This window comes from Anas acuta, chromosome 6 (assembly GCF_963932015.1).
Source record: "Anas acuta chromosome 6, bAnaAcu1.1, whole genome shotgun sequence".
Taxonomy (NCBI): Eukaryota; Metazoa; Chordata; class Aves; order Anseriformes; family Anatidae; genus Anas; species Anas acuta.
The window spans coordinates 39,172,857-39,198,409 of NC_088984.1; the positions used below are offsets into that span (position 1 = coordinate 39,172,857).

General features: G+C 42.2%; 2 protein-coding genes across 5 annotated transcripts; one reads left to right on the forward strand and one right to left on the reverse strand.

The window, feature by feature from the left end:
- Positions 1–4,681: 4,681 nt before the first annotated feature.
- On the forward strand, positions 4,682–12,687 carry BZW1 (basic leucine zipper and W2 domains 1). Of its 2 annotated transcripts, none has more exons than XM_068686683.1 (12): positions 4,682–4,830; positions 5,234–5,304; positions 6,974–7,150; positions 8,365–8,459; positions 8,711–8,776; positions 9,019–9,154; positions 9,725–9,834; positions 9,952–10,122; positions 10,411–10,557; positions 10,906–11,044; positions 11,864–11,986; positions 12,218–12,687. In XM_068686683.1, exons 1-12 carry the CDS (start codon positions 4,697–4,699, stop codon positions 12,247–12,249), a joined length of 1,401 nt encoding a protein of 466 aa, XP_068542784.1. In that variant the 5' UTR covers positions 4,682–4,696; the 3' UTR covers positions 12,250–12,687. The 2 variants fall into 2 exon arrangements, with proteins under 2 accessions (XP_068542784.1, XP_068542785.1); XM_068686684.1 differs by having other exon boundaries at positions 4,694–4,834.
- Positions 12,688–13,471: 784 nt separating this feature from the next.
- On the reverse strand, positions 13,472–25,452 carry CLK1 (CDC like kinase 1). 3 transcript variants are annotated; one of them, XM_068686665.1, is made up of 13 exons: positions 25,317–25,452; positions 20,978–21,135; positions 20,549–20,783; positions 19,390–19,480; positions 18,885–18,951; positions 17,227–17,343; positions 16,221–16,387; positions 16,051–16,145; positions 15,836–15,965; positions 15,422–15,504; positions 14,804–14,883; positions 14,171–14,261; positions 13,472–14,076 (listed from the first exon to the last, which is right to left on the reverse strand). In XM_068686665.1, exons 2-13 carry the CDS (start codon positions 21,133–21,135, stop codon positions 13,861–13,863), a joined length of 1,530 nt encoding a protein of 509 aa, XP_068542766.1. In that variant the 5' UTR covers positions 25,317–25,452; the 3' UTR covers positions 13,472–13,860. The 3 variants fall into 3 exon arrangements, with proteins under 3 accessions (XP_068542766.1, XP_068542767.1, XP_068542768.1); XM_068686666.1 differs by lacking the exon at positions 25,317–25,452 and adding an exon at positions 22,372–22,538 and having other exon boundaries at positions 20,552–20,783; XM_068686667.1 differs by lacking the exon at positions 25,317–25,452 and adding an exon at positions 22,372–22,532.
- Between the last annotated feature and the right edge of the window lie 101 nt (positions 25,453–25,553).

Consider the following 25,553-nt stretch of genomic DNA (forward strand, 5'->3'; position numbering starts at 1 on the left):
AAGTACAGGCTGGAGAAAGATAAAGGAAGTGTTAAAAGGGTTGTTGAAAGTGTTAAAGGTGTCTGAAGTTGAATGAGCAGGGAAAGAGGATGTAGGAATGTTAATAGTTCTGCCTCAGCCCAAGGCTGAGATCTCAAAATCTGGGGCAAAGGGATCATGATGGGTCCGAGAGAGTTGTCATGGAAACAGAAAAGCAGTTACCTCTTAAAACAACCTGAAATCATGTGCGAGCTCAGATTGCTGATGGGACCGCTCAGGGAACTGAAGACCAAGTTGCTTGACAACTTCATGTGAGACATATTGTTCAAAAGGAATGGAAAATTGTAGTCAAGAAAAGGAATGGAAAATGACTGTTAAGTCATGGAACTTAAAGAATTGTTTGTTAACCTTTTCTGATTGTACGTATGTATAGGCATACTCGGGTTTAGTATGTAAAGCAATGTTCTATATATTTAGAATGTTTGATGTTCATGTGTGCGTGTTGATGGAGTGTGGACTCCCTGCACACCCAGCGCTGTTTACTTGCCTTTTATACCTTTTATAGCTTTTATACCTAAGTATAAATATTACTAAATTCAGATTTAGTTGAGACGTCATTTATAACACCAGACAGTGAGGGAGCTGTGGGCTCATCCACCGATCCTTCTGCTACACCATTGGCCCCTCTGCTGCTACAGCCATTGCAGGCCTTTGCTGTTATGTCCCCTGCTGACCTGGACATGCCTTTTGACCCAGGCCATATTGGCCTTTAAAAGAAGCCGGATATGTTTTTCTTCAATCCAGGAAGAACGGGATACATAAAGCCCAAAGGCCAAGTTGCTTAACAACCTAAAGCGAGACATATTGTTCCCACAACTAGCCCTGGAATTCTCCGGTGTTTGTAATCAAGAAAAGGAATGGAAAATGGAGACTGATACGTGATCTGAGACAAATTAATGAGTCATGGAAGATACGGGAGCACTTCAACCAGGATTCCCAACTCCAACTATGCACCCCCAGTCATGGACATTAATAGTAATAGACTTAAGGGATTGTTTGTTAAACACTTGACAGAATTCTTAAAACTTCACCACATTTATGTTTCAACTGATACCTTTTCTGATTGTACAGATGTATAGGCATACTCGGGTTTAATATGTAAAAGCAATGTTCTGTATATTTAGAAAGTTTGATGTTAGTGTGTGCGTGTTGGTAGAGCATAGACTCTGCACACCCAGCGCTGTTTACTTCTTTTATAAATATAACTATAAATTTATAAACTTTATAAACTATTATTTATTTATTTATTACTAAATTCAGATTGAGTTGTATCATCATTTATAACAGACTTTAACCAAGGGGTCAGAAATAAGGAGGACTGTTCACAAAGGGACAAGATAAAGAATGTCAAACATACAAGGCCTTGAGATAACAGGAGCCCCTCAGAACCCAAGAACCAGATCAAAACAACCTTATGGCCCAGATTGTGACCAAGGCCTCAGAGAGCACGCACAAAGAGATGAGGTGAAAAGTTCAACCCTGATGAAGACATCTTACTTCATCCCCACGACCCTCAGCGCCCACCACCACAGGGCACTGTGCAAGCGCAGACGAGGAATTTATGGAAATGACTTCTTGTAGCTAATTTTAATACTAAGTGGGGACAAGTTATGCATATGTATATGCATATTGGTAAACTTCATGCATATGTAACTCTTTACTGCATATAACCAAAGCAAGCTGCTGCGTTAGGTGTGCATTGTGATAAATTAGTAGGGGTTTGTTCATTGTCCTTGAGAATTTAAAGAATCTACTGAGGAGATAAGGTTTCACAACTCATGGCATTGTGACATGGGGACAAATGGGGAAGGGGGGTTGGGTAAACATCCTTGTTAAAACAAAGATTCTGTAAGATACCACCCACCCACCGCAAGACATCCTGTTTTGCCCCCACCTGAACACAAGCACAACGCGTGATCACCGGAGGAAGAAGTTTCCAGATCACCCATTCATGATTGCATCAAGACCATGGACACGGTATACTCCAGTTGACCAGACTTAAAGGAAACACCCCTAGAAGATGCAGAATATTGGTATATAGATGGCAGCAGGTTCATCCACCAGGGATTTCGCCTCACAGGGTATGTGGTAACAAACATCAGCCCAAAAGATGGAAATCATTGCCTTGGTAAGAGCTCTTGAGCTGGCAAACATTTGGACAGATTTGAAATATGCCTTTGGTGTGGTTCATGCACACAGGGCAATTTGGGAAGGAGAGAGGACTTCTATCTTCCTCAATTAAACATGCAGAAGAGGCTGATAATAGTTATTAGAGAAGAAGGAAAAAGGAGGCCCAGACAGGAGACCCCGGCTAGACAAGGAGCAATGTGTCCTACGTAAGAAATTTGGGCATTGGAAAAACAAATGCCCAGAATGGAAAAGAAATGGAAAAGGGAACTGGGGAAGGGAGGTGGTGGTTACACGTGCAAATGACTAAAGAGGACTGGGGGAATCTACCCCAGCAGGTCTGCCGGTTTTAAAAATGAAGCTGGGGAAGGAGGGAAAAGAGGTGGAACTTACGGAACGGGGGCAACATATTCAGTTTTAAATAAAGCATTAGTATCAGTGGGGAATGATTACATTGTAGTGAAGGGGGCAACTGGCCAATCTGAGATAGCGTATTTCTGCAAACCATTGAAATATAAATATGGGAAACAGTGGGGCATTCACAAGTTCCTATACATGCCCAACTCCCCGAGTCACTCCTAGTGAGAGATTTATTGGAAAGATTACAAGCAACCATTTCATTTAAAAATGGGGAGATTATTCTGGAGGTAAATGATCAAAGATATGTGGAAGTGTTGAGTTTGATATTGACAGCTATTAAGACCAAAGAGGAAATTAGCGAGGAAATCCTAAGTCAAGTGTTTTCCAGAGTATGATCTTCTAATGTACCAGCGAAGGCAAAAAATGCATTTAAACAGTACCCCTTGAAAAAGGAAGATAGAGAAGGAATTAGCCTGATAATTGATTGACATGCTTAACACCAGAGCTAACTTGGTTTACAGTTTTAGACTTGAAGGATGCCTTCTTTTGCCTCCCTCTCCACGAAGCCAGTCAGAAAATCTTTGCATTTGATTGGAAAAGCCCTAACAGTGCAAAACACAGCTGAAAGGGACAAGGCTGCCTCAGGGCTTTAAGAAAACCCACATTGTTCAGAGAACAACTTGCAAAGGACTGGGAGACCTGGGAAGCCCCATCAGGAGAAGGACGGCTGTTGCAGTATGTAGATGACCTGCACTGAATAAACATACCTACTTTACAATCTTACTGATTGTGGAGTCCATTTTCCTTGAATCAGTAATAGTAAAATTAAGAACTAATAGTGCAGCAGGTATTGAATTCACATAGATGTAAGTGTGCCTTTTGGAATAGTCTGCTCTTTTTATATATAAAAAGATATACTATATAAAAAATATACTTACACACTGTATATAGATTTGTACGGCACCTATTGCTAATGTTAATCAAGATCCTGATAAAGAATTGAAGTTCTGAGCATGAATTTAACACAGTAATCATTAATGTTTCTGATTTTCTGATCACTCTAATATACACATTGAGTAAATTGTACTAAACAGATTGTCAAATCTGAAACTGAAATATTTAGTGCATTTGAAATTGAGAATAGGGTCTAGGCTAGCAGATTTTCTGCCTGTTACTCTCTATTGTGATGATCAAGAATAATGGCTTGAATAATAGAATAAGAATAAGCTTTGTATAAAGCTGTTTTATCAGTCTGATTTTTCTAAGCTTAATCAATTATATCAGCCCCTCCACAGTCAGTTTGCCTTGGCAGGGGGCTTTACAGCTTTTAACAAATAATCAGGTGAGTGGGAAAGAAGATGCTGTGACTGACATTTTTCCTTTCAAAAGCCACATTGCTCAACAAGTAATTCTGCGTGAAATCTTACAAATATTGAAATACACTACAACCCTCCCTATGCTATTAATAGGGCCCTATTTTCACCCTCGATGTCTTAACTAATGTGCTGATATCTCATTAGTTATGCTAATTACTGCTGTTTGCCTGATCATGCAGGCTTCCCGTTTTTACACATCTGATCAATTTGCTGCTGAACACGTAAAGCCCGCCTCAGCGAAGACCAAAACAAATTACATAACTTTTCTAGCAGCTTGGAAAAGAGACTGTGCGTTCGTGCTGCTGGATTTATGAAACGCACCCGTCGCGCGTCTGGTGAGCAGCGCTCCTCGCACGTTCCGGGGGCAAACAACCGGCTCTGAGCCTGGACATGGGGCAGCGGCTGCCCCGGTGCCGCCGGCCCGCAGCCATTTCAGGGCGGCTTCGCGGGGAGCCCCTTCCGGCGCCTCGGCTGCCCGGGGGTGCCCAGGGGGTGTCCGGCTCCAGCGGCCGTGCCAGGGGGCGCTGCCGGCCCGCTCCCCGCCCGCCGGGCCGTTCTACTCGCCGCGGTGCCGCGGGGGGGCCGCAGCAGGCGCCTGCCCGCGTGTGCCGGGAATCACGAGGGCGGGGGGAGCGGCGGCGCTGGCAGCCCCGCTCGGCGGGCCGGGGCCGCCGCGGGCCGGGCGGCGTTGGGCGGCGGCGGCTCCGCAGCGCGGGGCCGGCCGCTGGGGGCAGGCGGCCACGGCCCTCGTTGCAGCCGCCCGCCCGCGCCGCCGCCCTCCGCGGCGCTGCGCCATGGTCCGGCCTGGGCGGGGCGCGCCCCTCGCCCGCCTCTCGCGTCGGTTCCGCCCTCAGGGTTGCAGCCGTCGCCGCCGCTCCTCGCCGCCGCTCCGCTCCGGGCCCCTCGGGCGTTTTCTCTCTGCATTAAAGTCGGTGAGGAGCCGGCCGCGGGCGGGCGAGCGGCGCTGCCGCATCGGGCCCGGCCCGGCGAGGCCGTACCGGGGGCGCGCCGATGGTGGGGGGCAGGAGGGCGGACGCGGCCCGCGCGGCGCCCCCAGCGCGGCGGGAGCGAGGTCGCCGTCTGCGCGGCCAGGGGCCGCTCGGAGGGGCCGCTCGTGGGGCCCGCCCGGGAGGGGGGCGCGGAGCGCGCCGGGCGAGGCGGGGCAGAGCGGGCCGCGGCCTTGCGGCGGGGAGAAAATGGAGGCCGGGCGGCAGCGCGGCGCGGCGCGGGGCGGGCCGGGAGGGGGCGGCGGGGCCGGGGCGGCGCGGGGCGCTGTAGGCGCTGTAGACGCTGAGCCCGGCCTCTCTCTGCCTCTCTCTGCTTCCGCACAGGGCGTCTTTTATGAATCAAAAGCAGCAGAAGCCGACGCTATCGGGGCAGCGTTTCAAAACTAGAAAAAGAGGTAAGCCGGGCGCGGTGCCGTGCCTGCCACCTTCGTGTAAAGGAGGCCGCACTGAACACAGCCTCAGTGCGGACTTCAGCTCTTCAGCTGCTGGAATGTTCTGTGCACAACTCCAGCTGCTGGAATGTTCTATGCACAACCTTTTTTTTTTTTTTTTTTTAAGCCCCTGAGAATGTAGCTGCATTGTCATAACCTTGGCTTAGGAGGCAGTTATTCTTAACCTATAGCGAGTGTATTTCGCATGAAAGCGTAAGTGCCCAGTACTCCAAAATCACAGGGGAACTCCAACACAGGCTTGTTGTAGGTATTACGTTTATCCAGGGAACACCTAACCTAGGAGGAATTTCAGTGTTAGCTGCTGGAAAATGGTTGCATTGCCCTTTTAATTCTATAAGAGTACCTGATTTAAAAACAAATAAACAAAAATGAACTGAGATACACAAGTGCATGCGTCTATGTCTTGCAAGGTTACCCAAGCAAGCAGAGTTATGTGGCATTTTTTATTTACTTGTTTTACGTTAACAAAGAAGTGAGGACAGTTCTTACAATTTCTGTTTAATCATGTTTTATTAGTATTCAGATAGTATTCCAGTTCAAGCTGACAATGGTAAGAATGCTTCAAGCACTGAAATAGTAACAAAGAGGTACAGAAGTACACGTTAGCTTGGAGAACCTACTTTAATATTGAAGTAAAACTATCTGAAAAACTGTTGAATTGAGAGAATTGGATTTGCTTGGTCTGACAGATGACATGCTAGCATCCTGGATTTTTGTCTCTTGAAAGCTTTGAATCACAGGCAACTCTGAGTAATGAATTTCATAAATCCATCCTGGAAAATAACTGATCAGTATTTTCAAACTTTCACCCAACTGTTAAAGGCATGTTGAAACTTGCATTGAATGTAAGGACACTAACGTGCTTCTTCCAAAATAGTTCATACAGATGCTAACAAAACTAGCTAATATGTTACAATGTGCTCGTAAAGATTTGCAGCTGAGCTCTTACTTTCTTTGGAAGATTTTCTTCCCATGATTTGCATAGTCTAAGAACAAATTGAATCATAGAATATCCTGAGTTGGAAGGGACCCATAAGGATCATCAAGTCCAACTCCGGGCACCACACAGGACTAAATGTTAGACCATGTGACATTAGCAGAACTAAAGATCTCTCATTTTAAGGCTATTGGTGATGTGGGTACGTGTGTTGCATTTTAGCTGTTCCTGAAGTGAAAAGGCCACTGATCAAGTGATTTTCACATTTGAGAAATGTATTCTGCTTTAAAATAATAAAAAAAGATGCTGATTAGGCATGCAATTATAATGCATAATTCATATTGTTTTTCATAGTGAAAGTACCGAGAAATTCAGTAAAAGGTAAATAAGGAATGTTTTAGCTCTTGATAGTCTTGTGCCACCCCTTGAATGAACAGGGAAGTGAAAACACCAACATTTATTACTGTCGTGTTGTCCATTTAAATGCATTTTAGGCTAGACTCCTAAGTCACTATTAGTGTTAGGAATGCCTGTTGTGATCTCATTTCTGTTTAACTTAAGGCTTGCCAGTGTCTGCGTTTGTTTTTATAAAAGAACAAACTCCTCATGTTTGAATACCAAATAAATGTGTGTGCCAACTTTAGTTCAACAAACCCTTGGTCTTTGTCTTTGCAGATGAAAAAGAGAGGTTTGACCCTACCCAGTTCCAGGACTGTATTATTCAAGGTTTAACTGAAACTGGCACTGACTTGGAGGCAGTAGCAAAGTTTCTTGATGCTTCTGGTGCAAAACTTGACTATCGCCGCTATGCAGAAACACTTTTTGACATCCTGGTGGCTGGTGGAATGCTGGGTAAGTTCCCTTTGATGGGGCTACTGTCAGCCTTTATTTACATGACTTTTTATAAAAGCTTGCTGTTTTCTTTCACCATAAAAAAACTCTTCCAAAGAGCTTGTTGAATATGTTGATCAGGGTTTGAGTTATCTGTGGGAAACCATGTGACTATGTGAGGGCCTAACTAAGCAGTCTGATTATTATAGAAGCACTCTGTATACCGTGCCATGCTTTTGCTTGAGTTAGTTTGCATCCTTGAAAGCATAGACTATAAAAACTTGGTTTAAAGGAAAGTGTATTGGCTGAGAGTGGAACTTTGTGTAACGGAGTTCATTTTTGCTAATGAAAAATGGGTTAATGCTTTGTTCAAGTGCCTCTTCTGTGGTTGCAAAGCCAGTGGTGTTGCCCTGGAGGATTCTGACATGATCCTGTGTTTTGTGCACCATGCACCGTTATTCTGGAAAGTATTGTTTACGGAATTATCTGATGAGCTTAGTTTTGGAACTGCTGTTCTAAATTGTGTTGTTGGCAATAGTGAGGGCCCCCCCTCACTTTGAGCTCTAGTGAGAGAGACATGAGGTGGTAGATAAGTTGGCAGAAAACACAACTGAGGAAGTGAAATGTGATGACTAACGGTGTTGTAAACTCATATCTGTATCTTGCTGTAAAGAGTAGAAGGGATGCTGACCCACCAAGTAAGAAGTAAATGAAGCGTAATGAGTTGAAAAGTGCTAAGAAAGATGCAGTGCTTCTAGATTTAGACTATTAGACTATTTGTTTCTTACTTTCCTACTCTTCAGTGAGAAGGGATTCAAATGGCAGAGAGCCATGTAAAATACAGGGTGTGAAGATGTTGTCTGCCTACCCTGAAAAAGTACATTTCAGATTGTAGCATTTGTTATGCCATAGTTCAGGGGGAGAAAGGACTTAAGTGAGAAATTTGTCAGTTGCAGAAGACTTTCTGTAGTGTAACAGAAATAGAATTCAAATGACCTAAATGCAGAGGGGATGAAAAGGAAATAATTGATTCTGGGCTACAGACAGACTGCATGGCAGTTCTGCAGTGGAGTTTTTGGGAGAACACTTACAGCAGTAGAGCAATGGGAAATGTGGAGGGTGTTTCTCCAGTGATCTGGTTCCATTCATCACGAAAGGACAACGCATTTTGCATATTACAGGTATTTGAATTCTTACCAGAGAGTTGTACCACTAATATGGAAACCTTTCTTTAGCCCCAGGTGGTACCCTGGCAGATGACATGACACGCACAGATGTCTGTGTATTTGCAGCACAAGAAGACCTAGAAACCATGCAAGCATTTGCTCAGGTTAGTTCTGAAATCAGTACGTTTTAAGTTAAACTGTTCAGTGGTCAAAAAATGAACTGTTTGTGTAGTTGAAAGTTCAGGTAAAATAAAAATGTATGGCTTTTAGAAGCCTTGTGCCTTTGTGCATGGTAAAATGGCTCTCTTCTAAGCTAAAGTGCTGTAAAAGATTTCAAACCAATTGTACTGAGCTTGATTTTTAATTCTAACTAAATGATAATTCAGAGCAATTCAGACACACTATCTCTTTTCAGGTTTTTAACAAGCTAATCAGGCGTTACAAGTACCTGGAGAAAGGCTTTGAAGATGAAGTCAAAAAGGTATGGAGTAGTGGCAGAAAGAAAAGCCTTTAAATTCTGCTAGTTAATTGCTCTATGCAGAAGAATTATAACATACAATAGGTTATTAAAATAGGACAGAATCTTGTTGACTGAGTAACAGCAAGCTTGTATGACTGGTGGAGAAAGCTGCCAGTGTACTAGCACTGATGCTAGTTGAGTAGCTTGACGGAAACAAAAGTAAGCGTCTATCGTGGAAGTAGCAGTTCCTCTTCCTCTTGCAGTTGCTGCTGTTCCTGAAAGGGTTCTCAGAGTCTGAGCGGAACAAACTGGCCATGTTGACAGGTATTCTGCTAGCCAATGGGACGCTTAATGCATCGATTCTCAACAGTCTGTATAATGAGAATTTGGTAAAAGAAGGTAAGTGTTGTCCACCTCTTCTGTTAGGGGAAGGATCATGGGAGACAGAACGTAAAGTATAATTAGGCGGAAATTATGATGACAGTAACACTCCTGCAGCTCACTAACTTCATCTGGTGATAGATTTACTTCAGGATTAGCAAAGGTAAACATGCTAGCTTACTGTCTGGAAGGTCTCGCTGAGACTTCAGAAAAATAGTGTTTGGGGGAACTTCTGTATAGGACTTCTCTGCATGACACTGAGGGCTGCAGTCACTAGTGTCGTCCTGCAAGGCACTACTGTATTTTGTAGAGGGACTTTGGAGGGTGCGGAAGGTGTGTTACGTCTTCAGGCTCCTTCCTAAACCGCAGCAAGGAGAGTAGAGCTTTGTACAGGGAAGCCTTTACAATGCTCAATTGTGAGAGAAGATCAGCACGCTGGCGGCTGTGGTGTCCTTGCAGACTGGGCAAGGGCTACCTCTGAGCGCAACTGCTGCTGCTTTGGGCTGGGGTGTGACAATATAGATGCCCTGTACTCGGTCCCTTTTAGTTTTAAATTTCAATACTACTACTGCTGTTTGTGTTGCACAGGTGTTTCTGCAGCTTTTGCAGTCAAGCTGTTCAAGTCATGGATAAATGAGAAAGATATTAATGCAGTGGCAGTCAGTCTTCGTAAAGTAAACATGGATAACAGACTGATGGTGAGTATCCCTAAAACTAGTGTTGTGCTCTGAGACCAGTTTGGTGAATAGCATTTTATCAGTAAAGTACTTGACAAGTTTCTCTTTTGAAAGAGTTGTTGTAAACTTTGCTTTCAGGAACTCTTCCCAGCCAACAAACAAAGTGTTGAACACTTCTCTAAGTACTTCACTGAAGCGGGACTGAAAGAACTTTCTGAGTATGTTCGCAATCAGCAAACCATAGGAGCTCGGAAGGAGCTGCAGAAAGAACTTCAGGAACAGATGTCACGGGGAGATCCATTCAAGGATGTAAGTATTTGTGGGCAAAGTGTACATGTGATTTCCTTCTGTAGGAATTTAGCTCAAATTATATGAAATGCAATAGCATTTAATGCCAATCTGAAAAGGATCTATGCCTAATTAAATACTGAGCTTAGACACCTAGTTCCTACTACCCATTACAATTAGTACCAGTGTGGTTTAGTTTTGTAGTTTTCCTTAATGTCCTGAATCTGGCTGCACTGAAGGCTTCTGAACTCAAGTTTTAATTTAGTTTAGTGTCATATGTGACCTACATGGTGACTGTTTGTCTGGCAGATAATCTTGTACATAAAGGAGGAGATGAAGAAAAACAACATCTCAGAACAGACTGTGGTAGCCATAATCTGGTCAAGTGTAATGAGCACTGTGGAGTGGAACAAAAAGGAGGAGCTGGTAGCAGAGCAAGCCATTAAACATTTGAAGGTATTGTAACCAAGCATGGGCTTTTGCATCTGTTGGGTAGGGCGTGGGCTTCCTTTTAAGCTTCACTTAAAGTGAGTTGAATTCTACAAATACCGTAATTCAGAGACAGCATCAGATGGGGCATTTTTTCCCTTGCAGCTGTAGAGTTGTAGTCCTAGTTGTTGAGGTAAGAACAGTATGTCTTCTGCAGGAATGCTCTTGGGAGGTGGGTGGGAATTGCTTCCCCGGTATTTGGGTTGTAAATTTCTAAGCAGTGGCTGATAAAAACTGAAACTACTCTAGCCAGGCAATAAATGCTAAGGAATGTTATGTGCATGTGTGTGTGCCAATTTGTTATTCCTGTTACAGCAATACAGTCCTCTACTTGCTGCCTTTACTACCCAAGGTCAGTCAGAGCTTACTCTTCTGTTGAAGATTCAAGAGTATTGTTATGACAACATTCACTTCATGAAGGCCTTCCAGAAAATAGTGGTGCTGTTCTATAAAGGTAACTCTCTGAGATTTTTGCCTTTTTTTTTTTTTAAGCCTCAGTTGCAGAATGGTTCCATCCTGGTAAGGCTTTTAGGGAAGATCAGTGCTATGACATTGCTTTTCATTAGCTGAAGAATTTACTGTTAGTTTGCAAACATGAAGCTTTAAAATGCGAAGGTAGGTGCTTCAGTCTTTGGCACATGGGGAAGTGCTGTAGACAAGAAGGATGTGTACTAGACCAAAGCTGAACTTGGATTTTAAGACTCTTTGGCATTTAGAACTTATGGAAGGATTTTATCTGTGTGTTATTCCTAGTTCTCTGTCTGAACAGACCACAAATGACCAGAGACTGAGACCACCAAGATGTTCTGGGGTGCTCAAGGGCTTCTGTTAAATGACTGTTAAGAAGGTATTACTCAGAAACGTGCTTGTGCACCTGTAGGAATACCACAGAACAGGAGCAAACTTGTTAAACTGAAGATTATATTGTATCTGTAAACTGTAAAACAATTAAAAACAGTTCCTGTGGTGTCCTTTGGACTTCAAAAAAAATATATATATCTTCTTAGCTGTTGACTGAAGTTTTCCTTAGTATGAAATCTCAAATAGCTAGATGCAATGCTGAGAAGACCAGCAGCAACCTAGCTAAAATGCAAGGTTCTCAGAATTTTAAAACAGGAGGTTCTCCTAGCACAAGCATGTCCAGCTGTGCCCAAGGAACAAATATGTGTTGGTGGAATTTCTAGGGGAGAAATCAAAGGCTGCCAGTCAGGGGTTCTCAATAACTGTTATTCGGCAATTTGCTATGTTAACAGTACTTTTGTACATGTTACAGCTGAAGTTCTGAGTGAAGAACCGATCCTGAAGTGGTATAAAGATGCGCATCTTGCAAAAGGGAAGAGCGTGTTTCTGGAGCAAATGAAAAAGTTTGTTGAATGGCTCAAGAATGCTGAAGAAGGTAACCAAACCTCACAGACTCTTCCTTTTCCCTTTGGAATGCTAGGTGTAAAGAGTGCTTTGCTTTGTGGGGTGGGGATGCTAACTGATCCTCTGGGAGGAGTGTCCCCACTCTTGGCTAGAAAAGCTCCCTTGTGCAGTCACTGTGGTTTGGCAGCTGTTGTGCAGGATACAGGTGACTGGGGAGGAGCTGACCTATGGGCAGCCTGTTGAGGTCCTCTCTCTGTTGCAGAGTCGGAGTCTGAAGCTGAAGAGGGCGACTGACCTGTGAAATTGTCCTCAGTAAAGCAAACAGGAGCTGTAGATAAGTGTCATGTCTCTTGTGTCCGTCTGATTCTTACATCCTACCTCCCTGTATCAAGCATGATATAAGGGCTCTCATGGCAAATTTATTTAAACTGTTTTCTATAGTCATTGAAATACCGGGTTTAGTTTTTAAAGCCATGTTTTAAGTAGCTTACAGGAGTTACAGATTTGACTCTAACCTGCATTTGTCCTTTCAGTTATATTCTACCTCCTGTATTTTCTACTGTAATAGTGTAATTTAAGGCCTTCCACAATGAAATCCATTTTACCCCTTGGGTTTTCTATATATCTGCATTTGAGTAGACATGATTTGGTAAATGAGATTTATGGCAGTTCTGTTTGCAAATTAAAATGTAAGAAGCCTCTGATGTGAAGAGGCCGTGGCTTGTGTGGTAACTTGGTGTGATACTTTAATGCATACTACATGCTTCAAAAAAACCTCGACTGTCCATCTCCTCAAGGACTTTGTCAGCTCTTTTGCTATACTTCCAGCATAACGTAATATTCTACTCAGCTACTGGGAAAGGCAGCTGCCCTGCTTCTGGGCACTCAGTGTTCTACAGCAGAGAAACTCCTGGTGGCAAACTCCTGTAACTATGGTGGTGTATGAAGAGTGCCATCTCTGAGCCTGGTGTCATAGCTGGTGGACCAAGTTCCTGAGGGACAGCACAGCCTGTCAGGCTGTCTTATACCTGGGCATCAGTTCTAGGGCTCTTGTACTTGTCGGTCTCTTTGCAGCTTCTCTGTAAGTACAAGCAAACAGTGCTGTCCTGAATGCAGCAGCCAAAGAGTTTTCTAGAGCACAGGCTGAAGCTGCTAACAGTACTGGGGTAAGGGCGTGCCTTGTTACATGTACAGCTGCTGCAAGGTAAAATGAACAAAATCCTATCCCTGCACCCCACCCCCAGAATGAGATTATTTTATGCTGGCAGTTGACATGTTAAGATTATTTGTGTACCAAAACTTGGCGTGACTTCTTAAGGGCAATTCTCAGGACAGCTCATAATTCAGGAAAGATCTGGTAAAGACTAAGTATACACTATTGTAAACTAAAAATCAGCATTAACTGAAATACTTATAACCAGAGTACACCTGTGAAAGTGAAAAAAGAAATTGGTAATCACAGTGCAATCTGATCTTCCTTAATTTGTAACTTTAGTTTTTTTTTTTTTTAATAATAAATAAAGGCCATCCTTAAACTTAATGCAGAGGGTTGTGTCTGTTCTTAGCCCTCCCACCCCCCAAAAACATCAGTTACACAAAACACTAAAATGATTTTAACTGTCCCACCTCCCTAGATGTTTTATGATTCCAGGGACAGTTCAATAAAAACCAGTAATATTGTTTTTCCTTTTTAAGAGAAGTCTATTTTATAAGATGGATGGTGCTTTTTCCATGTATTAATGTAAAAATGTATTGAGATTTTATTTGTTAAGGAAACACAATCGGGTTCATCAGCAGCTTTTTCTTAAATAACTTTTATGTCAGCAGCTAAGTTAAACTTAAGTATCCAAAGAGAGGCATTAATACAAATAGGGCATTTACAAAATAACTGTACACAGTAAATATTTAAAATCTTTTATGTTTCTTTGGCGGACTGATACCATCTGTATCAGCATGCTCAGCTACAGGAGACAACGCAATTTTTTCTTGTTTCAAGGGGAAGAAAAAAGGATGCTTTAGTGCTTCTTCAAGAGTAATGCGTTTGGCTGGGTCATACTCCAACATTTTTTGTATGAGGTCAAAGAGGTTCTCATGGTCAGAATCCTGGCATGTCATGAATTCCTTCATGAATAGAAGACAAAAAAACTTTTTAAAAAAAAAAATCTCATATTTACAGCTCCCCTCTCCTAAAGTATTTTCCCTTCTGTCATTTTACCTTCAGTGGCTTACAACGTCTAGAGACGTATCTACCAGCAGAACTGTGTTCGTCCCAATCCAGCTGGTCACGATGGAAATATTTGCGTTTCCTTGAACAAACAAACCATGATTTGTTACTCAAAAATTCTGTTTTGCCCCCTCCCAAATATGTTTATCAGCACATTACTCACAATGGAAAATACCTACATGAGAATGTTCCACATTTTAAACACAAGTTCATCAGTTTGCCCTTCTCTTGTCTTTTTCCTTTCCTTTTTTCCCTTGTCTTTTCCCCTTTTTCTTTTTTCTCATTTCTTTTCCCCATTCTTTCCTATTCCTTTTTCTTACCCTTTACCTTTTATGTCTTGTCCCTTGTCTTGTCATGTCTTTTCCCTCATCTTTTTCTTTTCCCTCATCTGACTTGTCTTTGTGTTTTATCTTTCCCCTTTTCTCTCGTCTCCCTTGTCTTCTCCCTTTTCTTTTCCCTGGTCTTATCATTTCTTTCTTTTCACTTTCTTGTTTCCTTTTTCATCTCTTTTTTCTTTCTTGTCCCGTCAGTTGTCTGTGTTTTGTCATTTCCCTTACGATTTGCTGTTAAACCCAACTTCTATTTTAATTTAAAAATGAAGTTGTGAAGGTAAAATGTACTTGCCTGGTTTTCTGTATCATATGACTAGGCAAAGGCCCCAGTATTCGCTCCATCATTGCTAGGTGCTCTTTGCTGTCATGGGTCTGGAAGAAAACGAACAACAACATGTTCACCTTCATTGTTAGAGGAAGTTACCACGAAGCACAAACCAACCATCCTTCAACTTTGTACTATATACCATGCAAGCAATAATCAATTGCAGATTAACTAATAAAGAGAGCCTGTAGTTATCTGCTACCTGAATTGGCTTACAATGTACTTTTTTTTTTTGGTGTTGTTCTCATCTTTTACCCTGCTTTTCCTTTTTTTTGGTTCATAAATTTCACCTTCCAGCACTGCTGTCAGAACAAGTGCTTTGCATGCTTGAGTAATAATACCAGATGCCTCTGAGAAGAAACCTTGTTAGTTGCAGTAGAGTGGGATCTCCTTTCATCAAGCTGTCTACACTGCTTACTGTATGTAACCTGTAGCCTCTTCCAAGAAAGCTCCTCTTCTCCTCAACCTGGCAGCGCAGACCAGTACAGCACAGGATCTTGCACCCCTCCTCCCCCCCATTCCACTCAATTGTCTAAAGGTTATTTACCAAGTTGTGCTGCATCTCTTTGAGGTTCAGCTACCTACCGGAAATACAGTGAATCCCAGGTAGTATTCTATGAGGATACATCCAATGCTCCAAACATCACATGGCTGTGCCCATCCCAGTGCTGTCAAAAAATTCAGAAGCTCATTTTTATACTGTACTACAAACAGCTCAACAGCTTGAGCAAGCTGTATTTCTGGAGCACAATTCCAGTTAAAAGGTAGTGCTTTTCAATAGCATACTAAAATCCTGAAGATGAAATCTTACCAACATGACAGACTGCACAAAACTCATTTCCACTATGAAAATAGGCAGTACTCTGCCTAACCAGGCACATTTATAAACAAGACATTTTTTTAAAAATCAGTTTTCCTGTATGTGGTTAGTGCTTAAAATTATCAGCACTGGATTAAAAAGCAGACAGTTCCTCTTGCACTAAAAAGACTTCTACTGACCTAGAATAACTTCAGGAGCTCTGTAATGTCTTGTAGACACCAAAGTACTGTGATGCTCATCATCGTACGTTGCACTCCCGAAGTCCACAACTTTGATGTCTGGATTTTTCAGTGTACGCTCATCACGTTTCTGAAATTAAACAGACAATGGGATTCAAGTGACAAAATAAGCCCAGAAGGCCGAGGGTGGGATAGGGAAGATGACAGCAACTTACCAGTTTGGGGTTATACTCTTCTGTATAATCAGACTTCACAAATAAAATATTTTCTGGTTTGAGATCTGTGTGTGTCAGTTTGTTCAAATGCAAAACTGCAAGATAAATATCATTGTTAGCAAATTCTGTGAAGAAAGTTTAATGAGTAATAAAAAAAGAAATACACTTACAGTTCACAGATTTGCATATCTGATATGCCATCTGTCTAATGTGGTCCAGTCTAAATGGCAAAAAACCATTTTCCTTAATGAAGTCATAGGTACTGAGTCCCAGTAGCTCAAAAACAATGCAGACATGTCCATGGTGCTCAAACCATTCCAACATCTGGACACAGCGACTGCAGAAAGCAGGAAACCATATGAATTTCAACACTTAAGTTATATAATGCTGACATCATAACACATCATATAACATCGTCCACTACGGCCTTTTAGAGGCTTAACATTCCCTTGTGTGTACGCTAACCTACTTCAAGTAGCAGAGCTTCAAAACAATCAAAAACCCTAACAAATGTTGGTTCCAGGTGAGATGCCCCAGTCAACTCAGACTACAAAAAATCAGAATAAAAAACCTTTCCTGAACTGAGAAATTAGGAACAGGAGGACAATGCCAACAACAAAAAACCTGCTGGAAGCACTGAGACCCCTTCTGGTGACACTTAAAAAGCAGCCCTGGGAGAACTGATTAAGTTCTAACCCACACAAGAAGAACATTATAAGGGAGGTAGTACTTCAACTTGTGATAAATCTGCTCACGCATTAGTACAACTGCTCTCGCTACAGCAGACTCCTAAGTCAGTCTCACAGGTCTGAAGAAGATCATGTGAAAATTTAATCCAATCCAGAACTAACAGCTAGTGCCTGTCAAGGCTTGGCAGCCCTGTGCTGCATGAAAGCTCACACCACCAGAGGGGCTGGTGTACAGCTGTACACACACGTGCAAGAATTAGACCAGCCTTTAAAAGGAACAGCAAGGTCCCTCAAACTTTCTGAGACACAAAGAAAGAAACCTGGTATGATTTAGGAAAAAAAATACTCAAAGCTATTATGTAGTAATTTTGAGTTTGCAGTACTGAAGTTAGGGTTTTTGTCGTGTTTTGATTTTTTTTTCTAAAACACACACGCTATAGAGTATTTTTAAAGCCAAGGTAACGTACAGTCTTTTTTGTACACTTACTATGTATTGCTGGGATCTGATGCATTTAAATGTTCCAGTACTTGTATTTCTGAACGTGCTGCTTCGGAGTACCGATCAACATTTTTCACTATTTTCACAGCTACATGTCTACCTCCCCTGAAATACACGTTTTAACAGTCATTAGAACAATGAGTAGTTTCAACTAAGAGTATTCAGTAATTACCATCATATATATTGTTTAATAACAAAATTAATCGCTGAACCTTATCAAGATGATTTTAAGTACATACTGACTTTCAATTAAAAAAAATCATATACACAAAAGCACAACTGAAACTTGGTCTCATCAACTATTCATTTTTTTAACTTACTTGATACTTTGTACATTGGTGGTATTCTTAAAGATTAAATTACTGATTTACAATATATCATGTGTTTACGTATGCTGGGCTGCTATTGCAGGAACTTCTACCTCTTGCAGCCCAACACAACTGTCAAAACTGACAGATTTTCTTCAGTTAAGAAACAAAGATTGAACTATCAAATGCCTTCTACACTAACTAGAAGACAACCAACCTAGTTTCATACTATTTTACAGAGAAAAACTGCCATCAAACAAAAACGTATTATTGATTTATAATATACTCTTAGGACCCAAACAGCACTGCATAACTGCAGATGATATTTGAACGTATGCCACAGAGTATCACAGGCTTCCTCCCTACTCAACAGAAGTAGGGAGGTGCAGGGCCTGAGACTCACCTTCACCCAACTAGGTCTAGGCCACCTGCCAGTCAGCCCCTTACCCTCTGCCAGGGACAAGTTCTCAGGCTGAACATGCACCCAATGGCACCTCCACCAGTCCTGCCTTACCGTTAAGTCAAGGTGCTCTTTCTGCCACGATGTGCTAACATACATTTGGAACAGCAACAGGAACGCTACCTGGCCACTGAAAAGGAAACTGTAATTGCAACTTTTCTGCAGGAAATGATCCAGCAAGAAGGCCTAACTGCAGAATGGGTTAAACTGGCTGGAAGCAAAAATGCCAGGGACCAAGTGACTTAGTATGAGTGAGGTTTCCCTTGCTGATAAGAAACAGTCGCAACATTGCATTGTAGCAACTGCGAAATGCCAATTACCCAAGGCTCCCCTTGGTGAACAGAACTGGCACTGAGAGATGACCCAAATGCCAGGCTAAGACTCCCCATGCCTAAGCTCAAAGGACTGGGGCTGGTGCAAGTATATATGAAGACTCATGACACATCGTCACAGACAGGTGTCTGTGGAACTGCTTACCACAGCGGTCCTCTGTCCAATGCACTGTTCACTTTTATCTTTTCATATTTAAGCACAAACGTGTGCTTACTTTGCCTCAAGGTACACAATATATTTTTTCGAACACCGTACCATATACGTTTCAAGGAACATGCAAGAAACCTTCCCCAATGGGAAAGCTGAGCTAATAACTAGAACAGTTTGATCTCTAATTCCAACCATGAAGTGTTCAGAATTCCCCTGTTGATGCCACTTAAAAATAAAAAAACACCTACTGTTATGTCAAAATGTAACAAAATACAGAGCAATACATGAGAAAGTAAAGGTAAACTCAACAGAATCAACTGGAAAGCACCTCATGATATTCATGCTGTGATAGTATCAGCAAGAAAAATTACAGGTATTTATTAAAAAAGACTTACGCTTTGTGATCAATGCATTCCACTACTTTTCCAAAAGCACCTTCACCCAAAGTAGCAACAATCTCATCTAAAAAGAAACGGACTGTCAATCACAGAAGCTGTGAAGTTACTCAGTCATTAAAAAAACAAGCAAACAAAAATAAAACAAACAAAACCAAAAATAAATACTATCACTGAAGATTATTCTAGACTGTGCTTCTTTAAAAATGTAAACATCTAGTTTGAGAGATGTTACTGGACATCTCTCATCAAGGCACATTTACAGGTATCTCATTCTAGAACATTCATTAACTTCGTTTACTATTTTGGGGGGAAAAAGGGGAAAAAGAAACAAGAAATGCATTTAAGTTCTACCGAAAAAGAGTAACAATCCCCCTCCACCCCCACCCCCCCGAACAAAACAAAAGAAGACAGAAAGAAAAGACTTCCAAAGCCCCCTCACATCTTACGCTAAAAGAAATTACTCTATCTGAAAAGTTAATAAGTTTTGAAAAATATTCTATACATCTTGCACTTAGTACGTCTCCACTCTGACAGATCAGGTGACCCTCCTCATCATCCTCTACACTCCTGGATCTTTTCCTTCGATGACTCTTCTGGAACGGCACCAAGATCGTCCAGCCAATCAATAAACCCGAGTCAATTCAGGTCAGAATACGAAATTCATTCAGCAGGGAGATATTCAGGCATTCAGATACACGCCAGGCCACAAACGGTTGGCAGGAGCAATTTCAAATTCAGTCCCCAGAAATTCACAGGGCATATAGTTTATGTTACAGGAGAAAAACATGGCAAGGAACAGATTTTCAGATAAGATACTCAAAGTGGCAAGGCAACAAAAAATTACAACACAATTTTTTTTCTTTTAAAAGACTGGTTCACTGAAGTTTGCTTTAGGATTTCAGTGCCCTCACTTCTTATAGCAAAAAGATTTAATTGTTATCTTATATAAATTACCCCTGTGGGCTAACTAGAATACCCGTCTTAAATAAGTTGAAGTCGCTGGTCTAAATATTTAATAATAGTTTTGAGTTTGTTCTTTTTAATCACAAAAATAACATATATATTTACTTTCGTCTGCCTCAGCTGAAGATATTAACTACAAATCCTATCTTCAGCTTTTTTAACAGTTAAATATATTACGAAGTTCAGAAAAACTACCCTGCTACAGGACAGTTTCGTAGTTATCCGATTCTACAGACTTTTATCAAGACCTAAAACATCTTAATCAATACCAAAAAAAGTGCAAAAATCTGACATCCTTGCTTGATTTCAGTGATACTTATTCAAAAGCAAGTTTGAAAGTTTGTATTTGGATTTTTGGGTAGGGATGAAATAAATAGTGACATAATTTTAAGTTTTAAAGGCATGAAAGCAATGCCTGTATTTTAAGTACTCCAATTGATCGTTTTTACTCATTAATTGGCTCAAATATATCTAACGAACAAATAGCAAGACTATGTTCTGTGGTATCACAAGCATACCTACAAACTGTATGTTCTCACTAAAGAGAAAAAAAATAGTAAAAAAAAACTATTAATATAAACAAAAGAACTAATCTGTAAATATTATCAACACACTTCCCCAAACCCCCTCAATTACTACTGCCCAGATGAGAGATTCTTTTCCTAAAATACAAAATCCTAAATTAAAATTGGTCATACCACCTGTGAATGATGATGATGATGACAGGCACTGTGATGTGTCTTGTATTTCCTTTTGTAACTACTCCTCCCACTATATCCCGATGATTTGCTACTATGGTTGTGATAACCACTTTCATGGTCTCTGTGATGATGTCCATTATCATATCCTGGGTTGTACTCGTTTCTGTATTCTTCAACATAGCGTCGTTCATGATGGTCTCTCTCATTTATGGATCTGGATTCTGAACAGTTACTACAAACAAAAGATTAAGTAAACCTAATTAAATAACTTCCAGTATCTCTGACAGCTTTTTGTTGTAGGGTGTAAGACACCTATCTTGAAAGATCTCCAACTCAAAAAATTAGTATGTTATCAGATGACCAGATCAGGATAGTAAAATCTTAAAGCACGTCCCTATTTGTATCAGAAATCATAACATTATTTACCTATCAGTAAGTTTAGAAAGATCATGCTTGAAGTGCTTGTTCTCCTGTGTACCACTAAATGATCTCCTCTTCCTCTTATGACCACTGTCACATCTTCTGCGATCCCAACTTTCTTTTTCATCCCAGTCAGGATAATTAGTTCGCCTGGAATGCCGCATCTGTAACAGAAAAGTATTTTGCTCTTTGAAACAGCTTCCATAGACAAGCCATTAGTATCAAACTGAAAGTATAATGACAATTTTTCCTCAACTACTCAACTTTGATTTTTTCCCTCCTTTCTCCACACCATTTTTAAATTCAATTCATTTCAAAATAACTATTTTGGTAAGTGAATAAAACCCAATAAAATAAGCTACCTCTTAAAAGCGAAAGCACTGTGGTCCAGGTACTAAACACACACTGAGAATGTTACTTCTACAAAGCTGCTCAAGCACCCTTGTTTATAATAAATGGTGTGTGCACTGGGAAAACATAAATCGTATGTGTACTTAAAAACGCATACAAAGCACTGGAACAGGCTGCCCAGAGAGGTTGTGGAGTCCCCTTTGGAGATACTCAGAACCTGCCTAGATGCCACCATGCACAATGTGCTCTAGGTGATCCTGCTTGGCAGGGGAGTTGGACTATAAGATCTTGAGAGGTCCCTTCCAATCTGGGCCATTCTGTGTGAAATACTGCCCACTGTGCTTTATACAGATTTCAGAAAATCTGTCATGAACTCCTATCACGCTTTTCTGTAGATTCCCGGAGTATTTCCAGTGCTAACTCGAAGTAGCGGTAAAACTCATGGATCTACTAAGTATTTAATTACTGGCTTTCTAAAAAAGGTAAAGTCTCTTAGTACTTTTCCTTCATTATCCGATCGTAAATGGGTCACGTCTCGCCAGGCGCAGCTCGGGCAAACGCGGCAGGGTACCGCAGCAGGACGTTGACCCCTGCCGGCGCCCCCGGCCAGCTCGGCGCCCCCAGGAGACAAGAGGCGCCTGTCGCAGGGCACTCGGCGGCTGCCATCGCCCCCGGGGTCCCTGCCCCAGGACGAGGCCGTGGGCTCCGCTCGGCCCCGCGAGGTGCCCCCTAAGAGCGACGGCCGCGGCCATTTTGTCGGGGCACGGCACTAGACGCAGGCAGACAACATGGCGGCCGCGGGGAGGCGGGGGCCCAGCGCCCACCCGAGTCAGCGGCGCCGAGCCGAACCGAGCGGCCGCGGGCTGCCCCTCATCCCGGCAGGAGGCCACCGCATCCCCGCACCGCGGCGGCGTCCACCGGGCCATCCCCAACCCCTAGGCAGCTGCGGTGGCGTCGCGCCCTGTCCCATCCCATCCCGCAGCCCGCCCCCGTCCTTCAGCTCCCCCCTCCCCTGCACGGCAGCGCTGCGCCCTGCCCGCCCAACCCACCTCAGCAGCTCGGGGTGCAGCCGTGCTCGGGGTACCCGCTGTGCTGCTCGGGGTACCCGCCGCCCTTCTCCAAGCCGCCACGAACCGCCACCAGGGGACCGCCGCCGCGTCGCAGCTCGCCACAAAATGGCGTTGCCAAGGAACGTTCTGGAGCGCGGCCCCGTCACACGGCGGGGCGGGGCGGGCCGGGCCCGGCGGCAGCGCCCCCTCAGTAGCCCCGCGCCACCTGCGCTGCTAAAGGCCCGCTGGCGGCAGCTTCACGGTAGCCTCCGGGACACCGGGTGGAAAATTCTGGCTCTAAAAGTAGCCCCAGTGTAAAAACCTTCTCCTAGACTCCTGCCAAGGGCTCTTCAGCATCGCGTAACGCGATGATGAAAGAAATAAAGCTAACCCCCATTTAAGAGTGACCACCAGAACACTGCTTTTTGTGACTCTTCATGGACACGTCATCATTTTTGCTCCTTGGCAATAAAAGCCTGATTTGCTGTTGTGTTTTTTTTTTTTTTTTTTTTGCCTTTCTGCATGCCCAGACAAATTGTTCATGCACATACTCAGCTTTAAAGCAGCACACGTTTAAAGTACCTCTGTTGACTAACAAATTAGAGTTGTCTCTAAATGATTGGCATTAAAAATATTTCTAAATAGTTGGCCACCACTTTTTTTTTCGATGTGTCATGGAATCGTTTACTAGCTTTTAGTCATGTTTTCAAGGCTGGGTGGAACATAAATACCCATTGTAAAACAAAATAAATACAACTCTTCAAATAAACATACAGATGTTTATTTTTGCCCACAGGACAAAAAGAAAAAAAAGACTCCCCCAAAACGAATCCTTGCTTTCCTGCTCACTGCGGGCACAGGGAAGCAGTTGTCCAGACAGCCCACCTCCCCCTGGGTTCTGCTCACCTTGTTCTCATGGCACAAGCTCCGCCACCCATCAGCCACCAACTTAGCAAAGCTACCCAGCACCACACCTGAAATTCAGTTCTCCAAAAGCCCAGCTGTCCAACATCTTGTCTGCCATCTCATTTATGTGGGAAAAGAGCACCTAAGGATAAAGGAGTCCTGAAATGCTGCAACAGTCTATACACATCAGTTCTCTAAACCCAGATATTCCTTTATTCTGGAAAGCACTAAACATTCTGAAACACTTCAAAGCCTTTATAGATGGCCCTCCTCGCTTTTATTTTATTTTTTTAATTTTCACCAACTAATCCTATAGCTGTATGCAAGAACTAAACTGCACATTTGCTGTACCCATCAACCAGCCCAAAAAAAAATTACACTTCCACTCTTGTGTTTCTCTTTCTCTCAGAAGTGGATGGGACCAACCCCACCGTTATTTTTCCTGTTGTATTCCAAGTTCCCATGGAAGAGGTTCAGAACCATGAACAGGAAAACAAGTGTAATATGACTCAAAACAGGATGCAAATCTGTCCCATGAGATCACTCCCTTTTCAATATGCAAGTTTAGATAAAAAAGGAGGTATCTAAATGTATGTATCATGCAGAAAGCAAATTGCTTGCTGTTCCTGTATTTCATACATTCTATAAATCAGTCTTTTTGTAGAGGTAAAAAGCAGACCTGAAATTCTACTGAGTTCAGTGCTAGATGTCAGCATTTTAAATTAGAGGAACTAATTCCTCTAATATAACTAATAGTTCCTCTGCACTGTAGGCAAATTCTCAGTATGCATTTCTTTCTGCATAATAGTAGTGGCAGTGTGTCAGCCCAACATGCAGTTGCCTGCTTCTGTCTACTTGCTGCTGTTATGTGCTGGTAACATGAAAAAGACAGGAAGAGCACAGAGCTGAAATAATGAAATCCTTTACCTGACTGATGTAGTAGGGTAAAATGTAGGAAGTCCGGAGCAAGGGCTAGGAGCTTTAAGCAACACCGCATACCAAAGAGACACATAATCTCTTAATCTCTTAAGACTTCTGCTAACAACATTTTGGCACTTTCAAATGCTTTTCTTTTTTTTTTTTTTTTTCCCCTTAAACACACACCTGAACTCCAGAACAATACTAAGAGATGCAACAGAATGGATATATTCCTCATTCATTCATCCATACAGAAATTTTGTCCCAAAGAGAGGGTACTGATCTACTCTGGTGGACACTAAGCCCTTGCTTGTTAACTCCTCAGAAGCCTGTACATGCATACCTTTGCCTTTCTCTTGCAAATAATTTCACCTCTTTATTTTAAAAGGCAAAGAGATGGATGCAGGCATTGTGGGTGTCTCATACACAGTTGGAATTGGAAATGTATACTCTCACCTCTCTGTATGATAGCCAGAAAATGGACCTCTGTGGAAACAAAATGATTTTTCCTGCTTCAGTAAAACAAACTGATGCCAAAATGCATTTTTTAAATCTACAACAAGGAGGTTTTCAGGGAAGAACAGAACACTGCTTTGCCTAGTATGCCCAAGGTGGAGAACTGCTTTTCTGCATTCAAATTGCACTTTTCCCTGCTTAAGTCAGTTTATTTTATGCTTACTATACTAAGTGAACTGAGCATTGGATCAGTAATATACATATTTGTACGTATGTATTTTATTTTTCCTTCTGTGCACTCAATATTCAGACATTTCTGTACCTTCTCGCAGACTTTCTTATTTGAGTCCAGCAACATTTGGTCTCAAACAGGACCAAAGAACATCTCTCTCTTATTTGTTCTTCAGTATCATCTTAGCCATAATATCGTTTATTATTTTGGGTATATCAGTGTATTCTTGGTTAGAAGTCTGACCATAACTTTTCAGTCAATACTTTTTGTTGTGTTTATCCTCTACTGTTTGTGCAATGAAGTGATGAAAAACAAGTTAATAGTAAATCCAAGGTTACCTAGTTTCAAACAACAGCTATATAAAGACACAAACACTCACTCTTTCATTCCAAGAGTATTGTGCCAGAGGCTAAAGCATTTGTTTATGATCTACCTTCCACAGAGGCTGAAGAGGTTACCATCCCAACATGACAGTGCAAGAGCAAGAACTCCTCTAAACATTGTCTTTAATCCACTAGCAGAGAAAAGTTTCCTCTATTTGTAACCTAGAGGAAAAAATTACATATCTTAGTGAATTTTCTAAAAAACTGTAAGGAACATTAGAATTTACAAGGGAAAGTTTCAGAAAACTGACACTATGAAATTGTAGCAAAGCCTGTTGTTTCAACAC